Below are 17,926 nucleotides of genomic sequence, written 5' to 3'. Positions count from 1 at the left end.
TCTGATGTGCTGTAAGTGCTCCCCCGTTGCTCGGGGATGCCCAAATTTGTGAGATACTAAATGTGGCATGTGGCCACATGCAAAGCAACTAACGGCTGAGGAAAAACAACAGCTAAACAACAGCAAAGAAAAACACCAAATGCGAATAAAAAATAAAAAAATAAATAAAAGAAAAGAAAAAAGGAGGAACTCAAAGTTGGCGCTGTAAATGCTTAGAAATAAATTTGTGTCGCCCGAAACACATGTACAGGTACACACACACACACACATCACACACACATACGTATACAGTGTAGCTCCATAAATGTTTACACCTTGTTGAGGCATACGCGAGTAGCTCAGGAACTGCGCTTGAAGCTGAGCAATTGCTTTAGGCAAGAGGAAAGCAGAAAACGTGTCAATGATGCCACACAGAGAACGCCTGATAGCCGAGAATGCCGTAATAACCATAATGGAAAAACTCTGAAAAACCTGCACATTGACCAAAAAAAAAAATAATTTTTTTTTTAAATTCTATTATTTGGCTTAGTTGTGTCTCTTTTTCTTGCTTTGCAGTAAGAGATCTCTGTTTTAAAAGTAATACTTAAAAGTATAGTACTTGTCAGAATAACAAATTAATTGATGGCATTTAAGAGATACATATATGAGAAACACTTAAGGCAGAAGATCTCCTACTCTAAAGTTTAAGAGATTATAGGAATAGAAATCATCTCAACTCGGAATGGTTGTACTTTAGCTAAAAATGTAAATATTTTACTAAATGTATGCATCATATATTATGTTATCATATATTATGATAAATACATTTCATAAAGTATTTAAATAATTATAGCTCAAGCTTTTGCTGACATATTTCCTCGATATCCGCTGCTTGCAATTAATCTGTTCTCCACCGAGCCTTAGCCCACTGTGCCACAGTGGTCTAGCGCATTCCTTATGCCAATCTCGCGTCGCATTGTATTATTCGCTCGTTGTCTCTGCGCCGTGCATGCGGATATGTATTTGTTCTTGAATAACTGAGCGCAACTACAATGGCCAGCAGAGCCATTTAAAATGGTTGAGTTGAGTACATAATTTGTTTAATGGTGATATATTGTTGGTTAGCAGCAGCCACAGCCACAGCCGCTGCCGCTGCTGCGGCCATGGCTCCGGCTACAGCTGGCAGACGGCGCCTCGCCAAACAAATGGCCAAAACTTGCAAATTTTGTACTCGGCGGAGAAATAAATGCTAACAATTCTTTATGTCCCACATTTAGTCGCGTTTTTCTCTCCTTTCTATTTGTGCGAATTTTTCGCTTAACCTTTTCAATTTGCAAACGCATTTACTTTAAGTTGCTTTTACAATTCCTTTCCAATTTTTTTTTTTTTTTTTTCAAGAAGCCCAATATTATTTTGTTTACTATTTAACTGAAATATCTTCTTGATGCTGTTTAATGAGCTGAAGTAATTTGTTTATTTTATTATTATTATTATTATTTATTTTTTTTTTTTTTTAGCATATGTAGTATATTGGTATTATTCAAAATGTGGGCGTGGCAGCTTTGGGCTTTCGTCTACTGGACGCGTCAATGCGGCAAGCAATAAATTGCCACGAGTTTTGGGCCATTTGGAAGCCTTCAACATCAATTAAATGCATTAATGTGGAAAATTAAATTATGCATCAGCCTGCGTCCATGTGTAAATATTGTAAAATAATGCGGAAAACTAATTATAGTTGGAAATTTAACAACCAAGCATCTGCCTTGTGGCATGAGGCGAATTGCAATTTAAGTGCAACAACAATTGATACGAATATAAATATATATTTTTATATATACAACGACGAACTATTTGCACAAAATAAATTCAATTATTATTAAAGCTTCTAATTTTTTAATTTTCAATTCATTTCGAAATGAAGAAATCCCTGCAATTTTTTTTTTTCGCGCCAGCCAGCAGCAATGGCAAATAAGGAAAAGCAAAGCGAAAAGCCAGCAAAAAGTGAGCGGAGAAAAGCACAAGCAAGCGACCGCACCTCGTTAAAATTTTATATCAATTGCTGTATGCATACAAAACATGCAGCAACAACAACAAGGAGCAGCAGCAATGGTAGCTAAGCAAAAGGTAAAAAAAAACGCGACAAAAGCAGCCCAGTTTGAAAAAGTTTAAGCAGAACAAGAAATGAGAGTCAAAAAAAAAAAAAAAAGAAATAAATAAAACAACGAAATGAAAGAATTAAAATTACGAACGCAGCGAAAAGAGAAGCGAAAAAATATATATAAAAGTAAAATGTGAACAAAAAATAAAGCGGAAAACGAGCTCACGGCGAAAAAGTTGCTCATGTGTGCGTAGAAGGCCAATTTATACAAATATTACGTATACGCAACGCATATTACGTATACGCAAACTAATTTTTGCCCGTCTGCCGTGTCGGTGTCGTTCGGTGAGCGTGCGACAAATGAAATATTTAAATATGTCGGGCACACAAACATTTTGACAACACGCCGACAAAATGCCACAAAAAGTTGCAAATTGCGGTTATTGTGGCAAACACACAATAAATAACTTTATGCCAGAAATGAAAAAAAAAAATATATATATATATATATATATGTATTTGTGTGTATATAAAACCCGATGACTTGCAGCAAAAAGTGGCATGCGTTAAAGTTTTCCAGCAAAAAAAAAAAAAAAAAAAAAAAAAGTGAACTAAAATAACGTAGTCATCATGATGACGACGTTGACGATGATGATGATGATGATAACGACGAGCGAGAAGGCGTACAACTTTTTTGCATTTGAAGCGGAAGTGATTTCATCAAAAATTCATATTAACTAATTGGATTTGATGCCGTTTCAGAGTTATTTTATATTTTCAAGGCGGATATTGCCAGGAACTGCACTCACATACGTATACATACGTATGCACGCAAAGGGCAATGCCTAACTTAATAACCATGTTTATTTTAAATTAAAAATGTATTTACATACGCTCAAATGCCACGCTGAAGGCCAGCCAACGGCGAACAATTTGTGTTTGTATTCATATTCATATTCGTATTTGTATTTGTATTTGTATTACTGTTTGTGTTTGTATTTGTACTTGTATTTGTATTTGTATGCCACAAGTTGCCAAGTTCCATATACCCCAGTCGCACTCACCTGCAAAAAGTATGAGAAACAGAGCACAATTTATTACCTTTTGTTACAGTGTACATGCATAAAAGAGCAAAACAAAACAGTTGTATTATGAGTCTCCACTCCCGCCTCCTCACTCCACTCCACCCCACTCTCATTTTCCCTTCTAAGTTTACAGTTTATGGGAGTTGTGGGAAATGTTTATGGCGCATATAACTCAGTGGCTTAATTAATTGACACAGTTTATAAAAACATTCCCGATTTACGTGCTATGCTAAATATATAGGTGTATAAGTGTATGTATACATGTATGTGTGCTTTTGTAATTGTTATTTTTGTATTTATTATCATATTATTTATTAAATAAGAATTAGATTTTGATTAAATAATTTTTGTATATTTTTAATTTAGCTTTTTATTTATATATAATTTTTTTTTTTTTTTTTTTTTTTTTTTTTTTGAATACCATAAATAGTACATTTTAAGAATTTAAAATATTTTTAATATGACAAGCATTTTGAAATGCCTGCATCTCTAGAAGAACAGCTCAGAAGATGAAGGTTCAGTCATAAGGTATTTTATATTTATACATTATTCTACTCCATAACTTGTCATTGATTGCTGAAATATCTTTAAGGTACAGCTCGATAGACGCAACTCCATAGAGACAAAAACATATGTAATTTAAAAATAAATGATATTCAATTTGTAGGTCTTTGTTCCGATTTCTTCTTACTTTCCACAATTCTGTGAATATTCATCCTTGAGGATGTCATGATTTACAAGCGGAAGTAACGTTTTTATTAATTGATGACTGCGAAAAATGCAACAAGCAGCTTAAGGACTGCGAAAACACGCGAAAATGTGTCAGTTCAGGCAAAGCCAGAAAGCAAAGCAAACACACATACACGCATGTGTGTGTGCAACTGTAATTGTGTAAGTAAGAATATCCTGAATAAGCATGGTTTGTATGTGAAGCCAGAGCTATGCCTTGTGAATGAACGTGAAGAAAAATCGTCCAACTTCACAGCTGTTGTCGAGAGCTCGCGAAATTCGCGTCCTGGCTCAGTGCTCGCCAGACGGAAGGACGTAGCAGGCACAAAAAAAAAAAAAAAAAAAAAAAAGAAAATCCATAAAGATGAAGAAGAGTATTGCAAAATATTAAAAATGTTGTGCTGGCAAAGGAAGCAAAAATAAACGCAGAAAACGCGGCCAAACGAAGGCGGGCAGCAGAAATAAAGCGAAGTGTCGGCAGCTGGCAAAGGAGCCGCCCAGGATGTGCCGCTACTGCAGTAGACGCCTGGCACGAAGGACTGCTACAAAATAGCATAGAAAATTAATAATCGCGCAATTTTTGCGCCAGTAAACAATGGAGAAGTCTTGGCTCGTTAGTTTCCTCATTATTCTGCATTTTCCAAGACGCGCTCCCGCTGTGAAATGTGCTGCGAAAACTACAGAATAAAAATAATAAAAAAAAAATATATATATATATATAGTATTAGAAGATAGAACTGTCAGGCAGGATGAGCCGGAAGCACATCAAAAAAAAAGCGGCGAAAACTACGCAAATAATGAACAAGTAAGACGGCTCCAGTCGAGACGGCTCGACTAGGAGATACCCTGAACCCTCTAAGCTGATACTCTAATCATTCTGCACTTCTTTTATGCACACCTACATACACATGCATCCACACGCATGAATAAGCCTGCGCTCTGCTAACTGCGCAGTAAGCAGCGACTACGCTGCAGTGTGTGCAATATTATGAGAATTTATTTGTTGAATAATTTCTTTTGTAGACATATGATCTTAATGAAACTTTCTAAACGTAATTATATGGTAAATATGTGTGTACATTCCAAAGCACAAGTCTCTAGTACTTGAAATGCGTTTTTTACAAATTGGGGGCGAATGGGGCGTGGTATCCAAAATCTAAAAATTACAAAATCTTTGTATCGATTAACTTTATATACAACGCGAATTTGAAGACTCCAGGTCTAAAAGTGTTCAAATTAGGCTGAAAAAACAATGTCGATTTTTCGATTATTCTCGATAAAAAAGTTATCGGATGAGTTATCGAAAAAATATGATAAACTTCTACTGCCTATGGTATACACGAGTATGCATGCCAAATTTTGCTCTCTAGCTCTTATATCTTCTGAGATCCTTTTGCTCATACGGACGGACGGACGGACGGACGGACGGACGGACGGACAGACGGACAGGGCTATATCGACTCAGCTCATCGTCCTGATCAAGAATATATATACTTTATGGGGTCTGCGATGATTCCTTCTGCCTGTTACATACTTTTCACAAAACCATTATACCCTGATTTCCCATTTTCAATGGGTTCAGGGTATAAAAATGCGATTGAATGTCATTTTTCATGAAATTTGCTAGCCCTTTGTCTGGCACAGCATTGTTCCGAGTCCTGGACAACTGCACAAATGATATACAGCGTTGAGCAGGAGCAGGAGGAGGACCGCTTACAATTCACAGAAGGTATTGTGCATTCGAGTCTGCTTGTTGCATTTGCTCGCCCTTAAACCCGACGTATCATACCGTTAGTGTATATGACAAAATGGCGACACCTAGTTATTGTCAGCAATTAATTGAATCAGGGCCACAAACGTTTCAGCCAATACAGTGAAGTGCTGCGGTCGACACGACTCGACCGCTATGAGTGAAAAAATGAAGACTAAATAAAATAAAATACAAGTTAAAAGCAAAAGCAAAAACAATAACAAAAACAAAAAACAAAAAGTGCAGCCATGCAAATGACACACTTGCAGCCGCAATTCCCATGTCCTTGTTGCTGGCCCACAGTTAACGCACAGCTGGGCTCCCAGAGTGGAGGACAGACTGTGTCACACAAAAACTGAATCAAATTATGTGCCATAAAAGGACAGTTGTCCTGCGTGTGTGTGTGTGTGTGTGGGGAGGCAACTACATTATTAATGCACAATGAACTTGAAGTAAAGACGAGCGACGCATGCAACTAACCAGAAAACATGGCCAATTGAAAAATGCGCGAGCGTAAATTACATTACCTTGGCCCGCGGCCAGAAGCCCAGCCCAAATAACGAACAATATAAAATTCATAATATTAAAGTGGAAGAATGCCTAAAAAGTCAACAGATTCTCGCCCGCTTTTCATTTTGTTTTGCATACAGAAGCATTTGCTTTCCTTTTATTTTCGTTTCTTTTTTTTTCGTTTTCTGAAAACTTCACCTTTGAAGTTGTGTTGAAAATTTCTAATGACATTTTCATAGCTGTTAAATAAAAAATTGGGGGAAAAAGTTGAGCAGTTTGGCCGTCCGGAGGCACCTGTTCCCCAGTTGCCTCAGAATTGTATTTTAATGCGCCTGAGACTCTTAGTTAACATGTGCGGCGGGGCTCGAACGTGCGTTTGTCTAAACACGGCGCACAAAATACGCCGTGTGCGTGCAGGAATATAATCAAAATCTGTCATTTAATTTGGGTACAAAGGAGACAAACGAAAGTTAATCGTTGTTAATGCGAAGAGGTAAATCAGGTCGACTTCTCTACGTTACAGAGGCGATATGCTAAATAGGTCAACTAGTTAGAGGGCTCTAACTGTAGCTCTAGCTACAGCCAAATATATGTCTTGTTAAGCTAACTAGGAGCAACTGGGCAAATACATATTATTTATATAATGATGGTGATAATAATCTAATCATTTTTTAATAGAAATCAATTAATGATATATTTTCAGTGCATTTGTGTTTAAGTGCTGCCAACGATTTTTTTTTTATACTAATAAATTGAACAATTGTAGGTAATCATAATATAAATATAATATAATTAAATATTTCATATTTTAATCAATAAATATTGTATATATTTTTATAACTGTTTCAATTGACGTAATTAATTTAATTAAATTTAAATTTAACATAATTACAAAAGCAAAATTAATAATAATTTATTTAACATTTACGTGTCGGGGACATAAATGAAACAGAGTCATTGCAGCCATGCTTTACTCTAATGAGTATTTAATTAAAAAGCAACAAGGCATAAGTCAACAAGTTGAGCAGACGCGCATATTTCTGATAGAATTTCCTAGAACTTGCCTGCATCAGGAAATCCACTGTTAACTGCTAAGGCTTAGTATTTATCGTAAATTAATATTTCGAATTTTTTTCTTTTAAGTATTTCATTGTTATTATTATCTTAGCTATTCAATTATTGAAAATAGGAGTCTGCTTTATCTACATGTCACGTTCTGCTAAGCTGAATATTTAACGTGTGTTTGTTTCACATGTATATACATACATATATACTATATACTTATAACTCATACGCCTACTAATCCGAGTTGTCGCTGCTGCTGCTACTCACCTTTTATTTTATTCAATAAATGCGCTGCGTGTGGAGTAGCACACAGGGATATCCAAAGCACGTGACAGATTTTCTTGGATTACACACGCCGACACACGCACACATACGCATAATCACACACACACACGGGCAGGGTGATTACGACATTGTTGTTGTTGCTGTTGCTGTTGTTATTATTGCTGAAATTCACTTTGGGCGGCAAAAATTGGAAATTGGCAAACAGACACTTGAGGCGTTACCCGTTGCCTGTCAACACGTCAAGCCCGTCAGCCCGTTAGCCCGTCAGCCCGTCAAACTATCAGCCCTTTAGGCGTCACTTCAGTGTGTATTCATATGGCACTTAATACATTGGGCGATGGCTCGACGCACGGCATTCACTCGGCTCGTTCGATTAGCGGCAGATGCAGCATCTTAATCACCGATCAAATGGAGCATACAACAACGCGTCAACTCAGCGACGGCAAGCACCGACAGCACCGACAACAGCGGAAAGAACGACGTCAGCGACAATGATTACACGGGACGCTCACGCGGCAGCTGCGAACACAACTGGAGTCAACGAGAACGGCATGCGAAGTGGCGACATGTCGATAACGAGCCGCTGCCACAGCCGTAGCCGTAGTCGTAGCCGCAGCCGAAGCCGAAGCGGGCGCCACACACAGCCGAGGCACGAGACGAGCTCAGGCAGAGCACGATTTATGGCAGAGTGTGTTGCATACTCTTAAGAGCGCGCTCGCCTTATGGGTGTGTTCGGAGAGTGTTTGGGACGCGGCGCATGCGCAGTGCCGGCTACAACAGCGACACACCAACAGGCAGTCTAAGAGAGACAGCGAGAGGGAGAGCGAGAGAGTTTATGGCGTGCTTCCAATGCCACAGTTAGCTGCTGCTCATTTGCATGGCACACGGTCCCAAAGCGAAAAAGTGTTTGTCCCAAGCCAAACAGCTGTTGAGCTACTGAAATGAAGCCAATGGAGCAATGGGGCTAAACGTTAATGCACGCCAGTCAGCCACGTCCTCGTCCTTGTCGTCGCACTCGTGACGCACTCGTTGTGGCATGTCTTAGGTCAGAAATGTCGTCGTGGCTGCCACTGCCACTGCCACTGCGACGCCAGCTGAGGCAGAGACAGAGACAGAGGCTGCGGCTGAGGCTGCGGCAATCGTTGTTTGCCGGCAAAAGGCAGCATTTTTATACCCTGAACCCATTTTCAATGGGAAATCAGGGTATAATGGTTTTGTTGAAATGTATGTAACAGGGAGAAGGAGGCGTGGCAGACCCCACAAAGTATATATATTCTTGATCAGGGTGACGAGCTGAGTTGATTTGGCCCTGTCCGTCTGTCTGTCCGTCTGTCCGTCTGTCCGTCTGTCCGTCTGTCCGTATGTATGAACGCGTCGATTTCAGAAGATATAAGAGCTAGAGACTTCAAATTTTTTTTAAATGTCCGTAATTACAGCGCGCATATCAAGTTTATCATTAAAAATCGATAACTCATCTCGATCTTTTTTTATCGATAAAAAACCTTATCGAAACCCAGTTATAAAATTATATCTTCTACACCTTTATTGCTAGAGTCTCCAAATTTTTAATGTATGCTTATATGCAATTTATACAATTTCGGTTTTTGTTAAAATTTACCCCCCACCTCTAAATTCACCCCCCTCACCCTCACTTTTGTAAAAAGCGTATTTCAAATACTAGAGACTTGTGCTTTGGCAAGTACATGCATATTCATGTTATAATCATAATCTAAAAGTTTCATGAAGATCGTACGTCCATAAAAAAAAGTTATTAAACAATTAAGTTCTCATAGTAAGCGCACACTGCAGCCCATGCGTGTTTATGCGTGGGTGCTTGTGTGTGTATGTGTGTGTGTGTGTGTGTGTGTGTATGCGTTTGTGTCTGTATGCGTGTGTGTGTGTGTATGTGTGTCTGTATGCGTGTGTGTATGTATACCTGTGTGTGCGTACGTGCGTGTGTGTGTGTGTGTGTGCGTGTTTCTTGTGTAAGCTGAAAGTCGCGAAAAAGTATTGAAATATCTATTGCTCCAAGGGTTCAGGGGATCTCGTAGTCGAGCAGTCTCGACTAGAGCTTTCTTACTTGTTAATTATGATAAATGCCCATTCATAAAATGGAATGGCATTGCAGTTGCGTGTCACGGCTGTTTCTGCTGCTGCCGCTTCTTCTTCTCCTTCTTCTTCTTCCTCCTCTTCTTCTTATATGTACTTACAAAACGAGACTCTGATATAATATATACTGCATAATTATTTGTTTTATCTATGTCTGGCGGAACGCGCTCACCGTCTTCTGTTATGGGCGGCCCTCTGCTCTGCTCCGTCTATTTGGGCTGCTGTGCAGTTGACAGGCAAGATTTATGCGGCCTGCAGCCCGGTTCATATGGCAGCCCAGCGCCAGCTCCTGTAACTGTTGCTGTAGCTGTAGCTGTACCTGTGCCCGTGCCCGTGCCCGTGCCAGGTGTTGATGTGCCAGCTGTGCTTCAATCACCATCAGCGTCACTTAATAAAATCACATACAGCACGGCGTGTGATGAATTGTTGCCATTTTTGCAGCTGACGTCAACGCTTTCAAGTGCAAAGGCATTTAACAAGCGCTCGACAGCAATTAAATCCCATCCAAGCCAATTGACAGCCAATGAAATAAAATAAACAAATAAACAACACACACACACACACAAATCATTCTTAATTGTCCAATTTAATAATGAAGTGGCCAATTGAGTGCTAATTATCTGTGTTTAATTGGCTTAAGACTTCAGCTACGTTTGCTGGCATAAGTTAGTTGAGCTAGTTCTATTTCAGGCTAGGCAGAATGCTCTTAACAATAATAATTGATGTATATTTATATATGTTAATTGATTAACTTTATTTAAATGAAATCTTTAGTTTTTCATGATTAAGATCAAGATTAAATTATTATTAACAGAAAATGCATGTGTGGAGGAATAAATCACTCTTTTATTTTCATTTTTTTTACCTCTCCCAACAATGCTTTTATCTTCCTCCTCGAGCGCTGCTTTAGCTCTACTGTGCACTCTTTATATACTCCTGTAAGTAAGCTGAAGGAGTGGCAAAAGCTGGCTCAATGCAATGTTCGACCAGGCGAAACCAAATTGACCAAAGCTAATTCAAGCAATGTAAATGGAACAATGCTCGACGAGGGAAGGAAGGAGAGTGGGGACAGAGGCCAGGCCAACTCGAAGCTAGAGGCTACGTAGAGATTTTAGGTTGTAAGTGCGGGCAAATGCAATAGTGCAAATCAATTGGCGCGCCAACAAACGCTTCAATCAATTTTACTTTGGCAAACAGTGAGTGCAAAATAAATCACATCAGTCGAGTCCGACTTGCAAGATGCTCGAAGATGCAACGAGCGAATGTATGTGTGTGTGTGTGTCTTGCGCACACTCGTGTTTATCTTATTTATGCAAAGCTGTGGCAAGCAGCAGCAACAGCAACAATTGCAGGGAAAAGAAAGAGAGAGAGAGAGAGAGAGAGAGAGAATGGCAAGTGGCTTGGCAGCATCCGTCGCTGCTAAAAAATGAATGAATTCAATGAAATGCGGGTAAAGGTGCCCGTTTGCACCCAACTCAAGTCGTGGCCCACAGCGGTCGACTTCAGGATGTGTGTAGCGCATCCTTAAAGAAGTCCCAGGCAATGCCACATCAAACATCTCAAACGAAATGAATAATTTATAGACGCATTTGCGGAGCGCGGCTCCAGGGGCACCAGCATAAGATGGGCACGAATGTGAGCGGATAAGGCTAGAGTACACACACACACACACACACACATGTCGCGTAAGCCGACTGCAGCCACTGACTCTCAATTGAATGAAAAAATGTCCTCTAATGCCACGCATATACTAGTGCAAACACACACAGACACACACTCACGCTCACAGAATATGCAGGCATGCATGAACAAGTCAGGCCCAACTAGCTCTAGACCCACGTGAGCGGGTGTAGTTGCGTATACGTGTGCGTATGTGTGTGTGTGTGTGTTCCTGTATGGCAAAATAAAATACCAAAATGCAAGGACTCTGCAGCATTTATTTATATTTTTTATCACAACTCCCTCAGCCAAGGCCCACTTACGCCGGCTTTTTCAACTACAAGGTATGCACACTATAGGTAATTCGACGCACACACTCACAGTGCAATATGCATATATGCTTACGCACATGCAGTCAGGCAGACATACATTTATATTTATGTATATACATATATGAATATATGTAAATGCAAGGTGCACACATATAAATTTATACGAATTCATTGACTCAGCGTGCTCTGTTCTGTTATTTTGTCTGGTGGAGGATTCCCTGTACTTCCATACAGTCATAGTCTAAACAATTTAATATACATATTCATGCATAATAAATAGTCTTTCGACAGTACGTACAATATGAACTAGTCAGTCAAACCCGGATTAACAACAAATACATGCACAAAATGAAAATATATATACATATTATTCGGCTGTCAAAGCTGTCAAAACAGTCTGTGTTATATATGATTCCAGGTTCAAGGCTTACAAAATATTTTAATAACGTAAAAGAAAATCTCTGCTTAAGAGAATAAAACCTAGTACGAACCAACCCTTCAAATGATTTTATTTTTTATTGTAATATTTTCATGTCTTAAGCCTTATTGTCAAATTCTTTAATCGTTCCATTTGGACTCACAGCGTGTCGCCTCCCACACAACTTGGTCTTAAAACATACTTTTCATTCATAAAACAACAACTCTGGGCTAACTAGGCCCGCAAAGTTGAGCCAAACATACACATAATGTAAATCATCCACGACACATGTCAAATTTCTGCAATGCATGTCAAGCATGTAAAAGATACATAGAGAAACTAACCTTATATAGGTAGCTCACACATTGCCGGCAAAACTTTACTTTCGCCTCTTTCATGGCATGGGAAAAGTTTGCTCAGCTTAGCCCTGACTCCTAATGGCATCAAATTCTCAAGTGTTGTCAATTAAAACGATTTTCCAATGAACATTTTGACAGAGCATGTTGTGCTACTTCCGTCTTCCGTTTTCCGTTTTCTGTCCTCGGACTATTCGTAAAGTTTGTGCCAAAAGTTATAAAAAGATTTACTTATTTATTTTTGTATGCTTCTTATATGAAAAGTTCATCTCTTGAAATTGTTTGAAGCTGGCAAAATATTTATAGCTCATCTCAATGGATAATTCGCAGACTTGTTTGATTATTTTGATATGAAGATAAAAAATGTTTTGACACAAAGGGCCCCTCCCCTACATATCCAAGCACTTCTCAATTTTCCCGTTAGTGGAGCTTGCGGTGTCGTCAAAGGAAAGTTTAAATAAATGACTGCCGAAAACTTTGCTAATCTGCTTTAAAAATCCCAGCAACAAGCAAAAAGCAACAAGCAACATGAAATATGAAATATGAATTCTGAAATGTGAGATATGAAAACGGGAGAGAATGGCAACGAAGTGGCTGGGGCGAGGGAAAATGTGACAACAGTTGACTTTGACGCGGCGGTTAAAACCCGCAAAATTCGTCAATTTAAATGGAAAAAATATCTGCGCAAAGTTTGCGTCAGTGTGAAAAATATTAATTTAACTTTTTGCGTTAACAGAGCAATGACATTTGCCCCAAACCGCAAGGCAAGGCGCCCCAAAAGCTGACGCCCCTCTTCTAAGCCTTGTTTGATGATTTTTTTTATCTCTTCTTCTTCTTCGTGTGTCGATTGTTGTTGTCCTTTTTGACGCCAAATGCTTGTCTATTTAGAGAGAGAGAGAGAAAGGGGGAGGGAGGCAGGTGGCAGTGGACAGGCGGCCTTAAAGGTTGTTGGCCATGTTGTTGGCATCATTATCGTAAATTTTTATGCTAAATACATTTTGTTGTCAGGCCCCAAAAACCGAAACAGCAACAGCAACAGCGAGAGAAGCCCAAAACACCAACAGATACAAAAAATGGCGCCATTTGGAGCAGCTGGCGTCACGTGGTTGCAAATGGTCAAGCACACGCCCCCGACTGGAAGAATAACATAATCAAGGCGTTTCCCTGTCTTCCCTCACTGCGACAAATGCAAATGAACTGCTGCTTAACGCTAGATCGTTTCTGCTACGGCCTTGTGCCTTGTGGCACAGCCCTCACACCCGCCACACCCCCTTCCACGCCACAGCGAGCACATTTCGCACAGATTTCGTTTTAATGCTTTTCTTTGACAAGCAGATGCTCGTTGCGCTTAATAAACAGAGAAATGTCGGAGTTGAAGCGGCGCATATTCTTCGACTCGCGACAGCCAGCAACCGAGCCAATCCGCTGGCCAAGCCTGGTCATCCTGTTGGTCAGGTCGAAATGCAAGTCCATGGCCATGCGCTTGGCCCCCTTGAGCAGCTTGAGGGCGTCGAGATGGGGCTGAGTATAGTCCGCTCTCCTCACGATCTTTTTGATCTCCCGCTGGGTGTATTCAGCGCTCTCCTTCAAGTAGGCCTTGCAGTCGACCCAGTCGTACTTGACCTCCTGCAGATGATTGTAGCGTTGCCTGCACAATACCTGCTCGTGCTCCACATTGAGCTTGAACGAGTTCAGCTCGTCCAGGCGGCGACGCAGGATCGCTCCCGCCTTCAGGTCCCGGCACAGGCTGTTGCGCAGATATTTCAGCGACAGGTCGATGGCCTTGCAGCTGAGCTGCGCCTTGCTCAGCTGCTGGCGCAGCAGGTGGTTTTCCTGCTGCAGCTTGTATATGTGGGGATGGACCTTGCCCCGCTGCAGCTCCAGCTCCATGTTTACGCAGGAGTCATCCGACGGACATTCCGGCATGTCCAAAGCGATTTCCTCACCGATAAGATCAACGGCGTTCTTTTGCTCCAGTAGCTCGGCTTCTATCTGCTCGAGCTCCACCAGCTCCTCGGGCTTTGTTGACTGGCTAGCACTTGCCTCCTGCTCCTCCTCCTCCTCTCCCTCAACATCGGCATCCTCCAGCTCATCAACCCTATCAATACTGTCGCAATGTAAAGTCTTCGGTGGTATTGGTGGCTCAATTTTTCTGAAGGACACTTGTTCTACTACGGATATGTGGGTATCCTCCGGCTCACAGTTGGGCAGTCCGGGCGCCCTGCAAGTAGGCAACGATTCTGTTGACTTCTTTGTCTTTTCCATTGCGAATGAAAAATAAGAAAACTAGAAGTGTGATAAACAGTTGTTGATTGCAAATTTAATATAGACTAAAGCTTTTCCAAACGAAAAAAATGAGTAGATCGAATGTTGAACTTTAAGGCAGAGTGTGGCGATCCCATAGTAGAGCTTACAAATTCGGTACTCAGTCGGTGTCTTCTGCTGGAAGTTTTCCATATGAGATATTTGAGAAAGAGTCTGGAATTCGTGTATAGATCAAGTTTTCTGTAATTTAAGACATTAGAAAATATTCAAAGTTTAATTTAAGGTATTCTCCCAGCTCTTGTGGCAATTATGGCTGTTGCCTTTGGAGAAGCACGACTCATTAATTTTGATTAGGTTATGCGCAATGTATTGAAGAGCTGTCCAACAGCTGGGGCTGCTAAGGCCGGCGGCTCTGTGTTCTATGCACAATGAATGGCATTTGCGAAAGCGCTTAAGGAGCACTTAACCCAGACGTAACTAACCAATGCAAACGCAAACACACACACACACGAGCCAAGCACCTGAGCACACAGCAGGGGACAGAGGTGTGCTAGAGAGTGGGACAGCATGGCAGGGCAAACACTTGGGCATGTGTGCTACGTTTTATTTCCAGTTCCAGATGGCGACCCAGATGTAGTGGCAACAATTCATCTTCATAATGAACGCCAATGCGAGCAGCAAACAAGCTTAATGCGAATTGAAAAGGACACTGAAAAGTGCATGGACAGGACAACAAATGCTGTAGGGGTTTTATGATAATTAATTAAATAGGCAATCATTCAGAGGGCGTACAAGGCAACCGCTTGACCCGCAGATGCTCTGTAGTTGGAGGCGAATTAGCTTTGTGAATTACTTCGAATGTAAAGTAGACTTCTGCATTTATATGAGATCATTTGTTATGGCTTGGAAAAAGCATTCACTGAAATCGATAAGAAAAAATCTAATTAAAAGCTGTGATTGCGTACCCACTCGCATAACCACGGCGAAATCACAATTGTCAGCGTTAAGCTCGCGCTCACCTGCGCACACGAATGCAAACACCTGTACACGCCAACGCACAAACACAAATAAACACAATTTCCCATCTAGGGGCAATAATACGCAAACAAACAGCAACTGCAACACAGACAAACAGGTGAAACAGACGTGGTCTGTCGATTCACAGAAAAACTACCTAAAAGCGAAAAACGAAAAACTTTCAAAGGCAACTTGTCTACCCATCAGCCTAGCCTGACCTTACCCACGCCCCGTCCCCCACTCCCCTCTTCACTGAGCGGCAAATGAAACGCGCTGTTGCACACAAAAATAACAAGTTTCATTGGTCAATTCATCGAATGTCGGTCACGGCTGCCTCTTGGGCATCGTCTCTCCACCAGCCGTGCATGTGCATGTGGCTGTGGGTGTGGGTGTGGCTGGAGGGCGGGCTAGAGCTGAAGCCACTCAGCCCAGCAGCGGACGAGCTTAGAGGCTACGCAGACTGTGCAACGGTGTAAAGTTCTAAATGCCCTGGATACACGTGGAATGCGCTGTAGAGCAACGCAGTATATGCGAAAAATATCCCCAGCATGTTGTCGCTGTGTGTGTGTGTGTGTGTGAGGCAGTGCAGTTCGACTGACTCGATTCGAATGAAATGAGTTTAGCTTTTGTAAATATCCACAGCTAGATTTTGTGTTGTTATGTAAAAATAAAATATGTCGGAAAAGAAATTTATGAATTACATATGCACATACATACATACGTACATACATGCATATAACATTCATAGTATCAAAATACACAAAAAATGCAATTTCAATATATGCACAATTTTCTGTATAGGAGGTAAACTTTGAATAATCCATATATGGGGATAAATTATTTGAGTTGCAGTCTTCAATTTGAATTGCCCTTAAGGGAGGCTCTGGAGGGGTCTAATAGATTGACACTGAAATAATTTAGATGATTTTCGAGTAGAAAAAGTGATTAAGTGATTAAGTAGGATGTCAATGTATATATGCATACATCATGCGCAATGATTTATTCATGCCCTGGAGACACTTGGATTTCCTACCTCTCTTTGCTCTAAAACGCCTGTTTTATCTTTACTGCATATCGAAGAGCTAGCAGATCTCTAGGATTTATTTCTCATGTTCGTTCATTGTGTTCGATGTGGACATACAATATGCAGAGCAGTTGAATATTTTTTGGTGAATGCTTTTACTGTCCACAATTCACAACCCATTGGTCAATTGAGACATAAGATACTACATCTCAAGCAAAGTATATATGTATGTATATAGTACATCTACTATACAACTATGTTAAGTGTATGAATGTACAATGAGGAATAGAGGAATATATATGTACGTGTGTATGTATAAATACATGTATTCGTTTGGGATACTTAAGCACGCCCATCAAAATGAGGCGCAGCACACAATAAATCTTCGTCACGGTCCCCAAATTGACATTTTACAGCGGAGACCAATAGAGGACAGAGTAACTGACAATCGCGTTTTAGGCAACTGTTGTTGATGTTGTTGTTGCAGTTGTTGTTGCAGTGGCTGTCACTGATATTGTTGTCAACAATGATGGCCCAAAGCATCAGCCACATGCGTTGCGGCAACAACTCATCCATCGTACAACACTCTTCCTTACACACACAGACACACACACACAGCCATACGCAAGTGCACATGGAAACTGTCAATCCCAGGACACTGGATATGGAGCACTGATGCTCGTTGGGCTGTTCGCCATCATTTATTGGCAAAACTCCTCAACGCTAGCAAAAAAAAATTTAATATCATGCAGCATGTGCGTATGTGCATCTGTGTTTGTGTACGTGTGTGTGTGTGTGTGTGTGACAGTAATAGAGTTATCCTGCTGTCGTTGACTATAGAAAGCATCGCATTATCCTCTGCTCCGGCCATAATAATTGAAATCCCCCACCAAACTACTGGGTGCCATCTTAACGACCCTTTGTGACGACCCACTGGCAGCGCTTTGGGGTAATCCGTCAGCTAGTCAAACGCCGGATGGCAGCGCGATGAGCATTTAAGAACCTTAATGCAAAAATGCATTACTCGTAATGCGTCCATGGAAAGAAAACAAATATTCGTGGCTCGCTTGAGAAGATTCAAGAATAACTTAGAGAGAATTTAAGATATTTAGTAAAGATATATATAGAGAATGCAACATAATGACATCTCCATTAATTTAAAAAAAAAAAAAAAAACCTTTACACATTGAATTTGATACTTTATTGATTTCAAATTGAGTCATGGAAAACATGACATACATTATT

At 40.5% G+C, this 17,926-nt stretch overlaps 2 protein-coding genes across 2 annotated transcripts in view; both read right to left on the bottom strand.

Annotated features, from left to right (window-relative positions):
• Positions 1 to 8,070, bottom strand: part of LOC6574462 (hemicentin-2) — a 72,202-nt gene extending 64,132 nt beyond the window's left edge. Inside the window, exon 1 of the mRNA XM_002000472.4 lies at positions 7,484 to 8,070. The gene's annotated coding sequence lies outside the window, so the exon portion shown is untranslated. The remainder of the gene's footprint in view (positions 1 to 7,483) is intronic.
• A 5,598-nt stretch (positions 8,071 to 13,668) lies between these two features.
• On the bottom strand, positions 13,669 to 14,774 carry LOC6574460. The gene has a single exon (XM_002000470.4). The coding sequence runs from the start codon at positions 14,638 to 14,640 to the stop codon at positions 13,687 to 13,689; it is 954 nt and encodes a 317-aa protein (XP_002000506.1). The 5' UTR covers positions 14,641 to 14,774; the 3' UTR covers positions 13,669 to 13,686.
• Positions 14,775 to 17,926: the final 3,152 nt, after the last annotated feature.

The sequence above is a fragment of the Drosophila mojavensis genome, unplaced genomic scaffold (genome assembly GCF_018153725.1).
Source record: "Drosophila mojavensis isolate 15081-1352.22 unplaced genomic scaffold, ASM1815372v1 contig_231, whole genome shotgun sequence".
NCBI classification, from domain to species: Eukaryota; Metazoa; Arthropoda; class Insecta; order Diptera; family Drosophilidae; genus Drosophila; species Drosophila mojavensis.
This window is presented reverse-complemented; position numbering and strand designations above follow the sequence as displayed.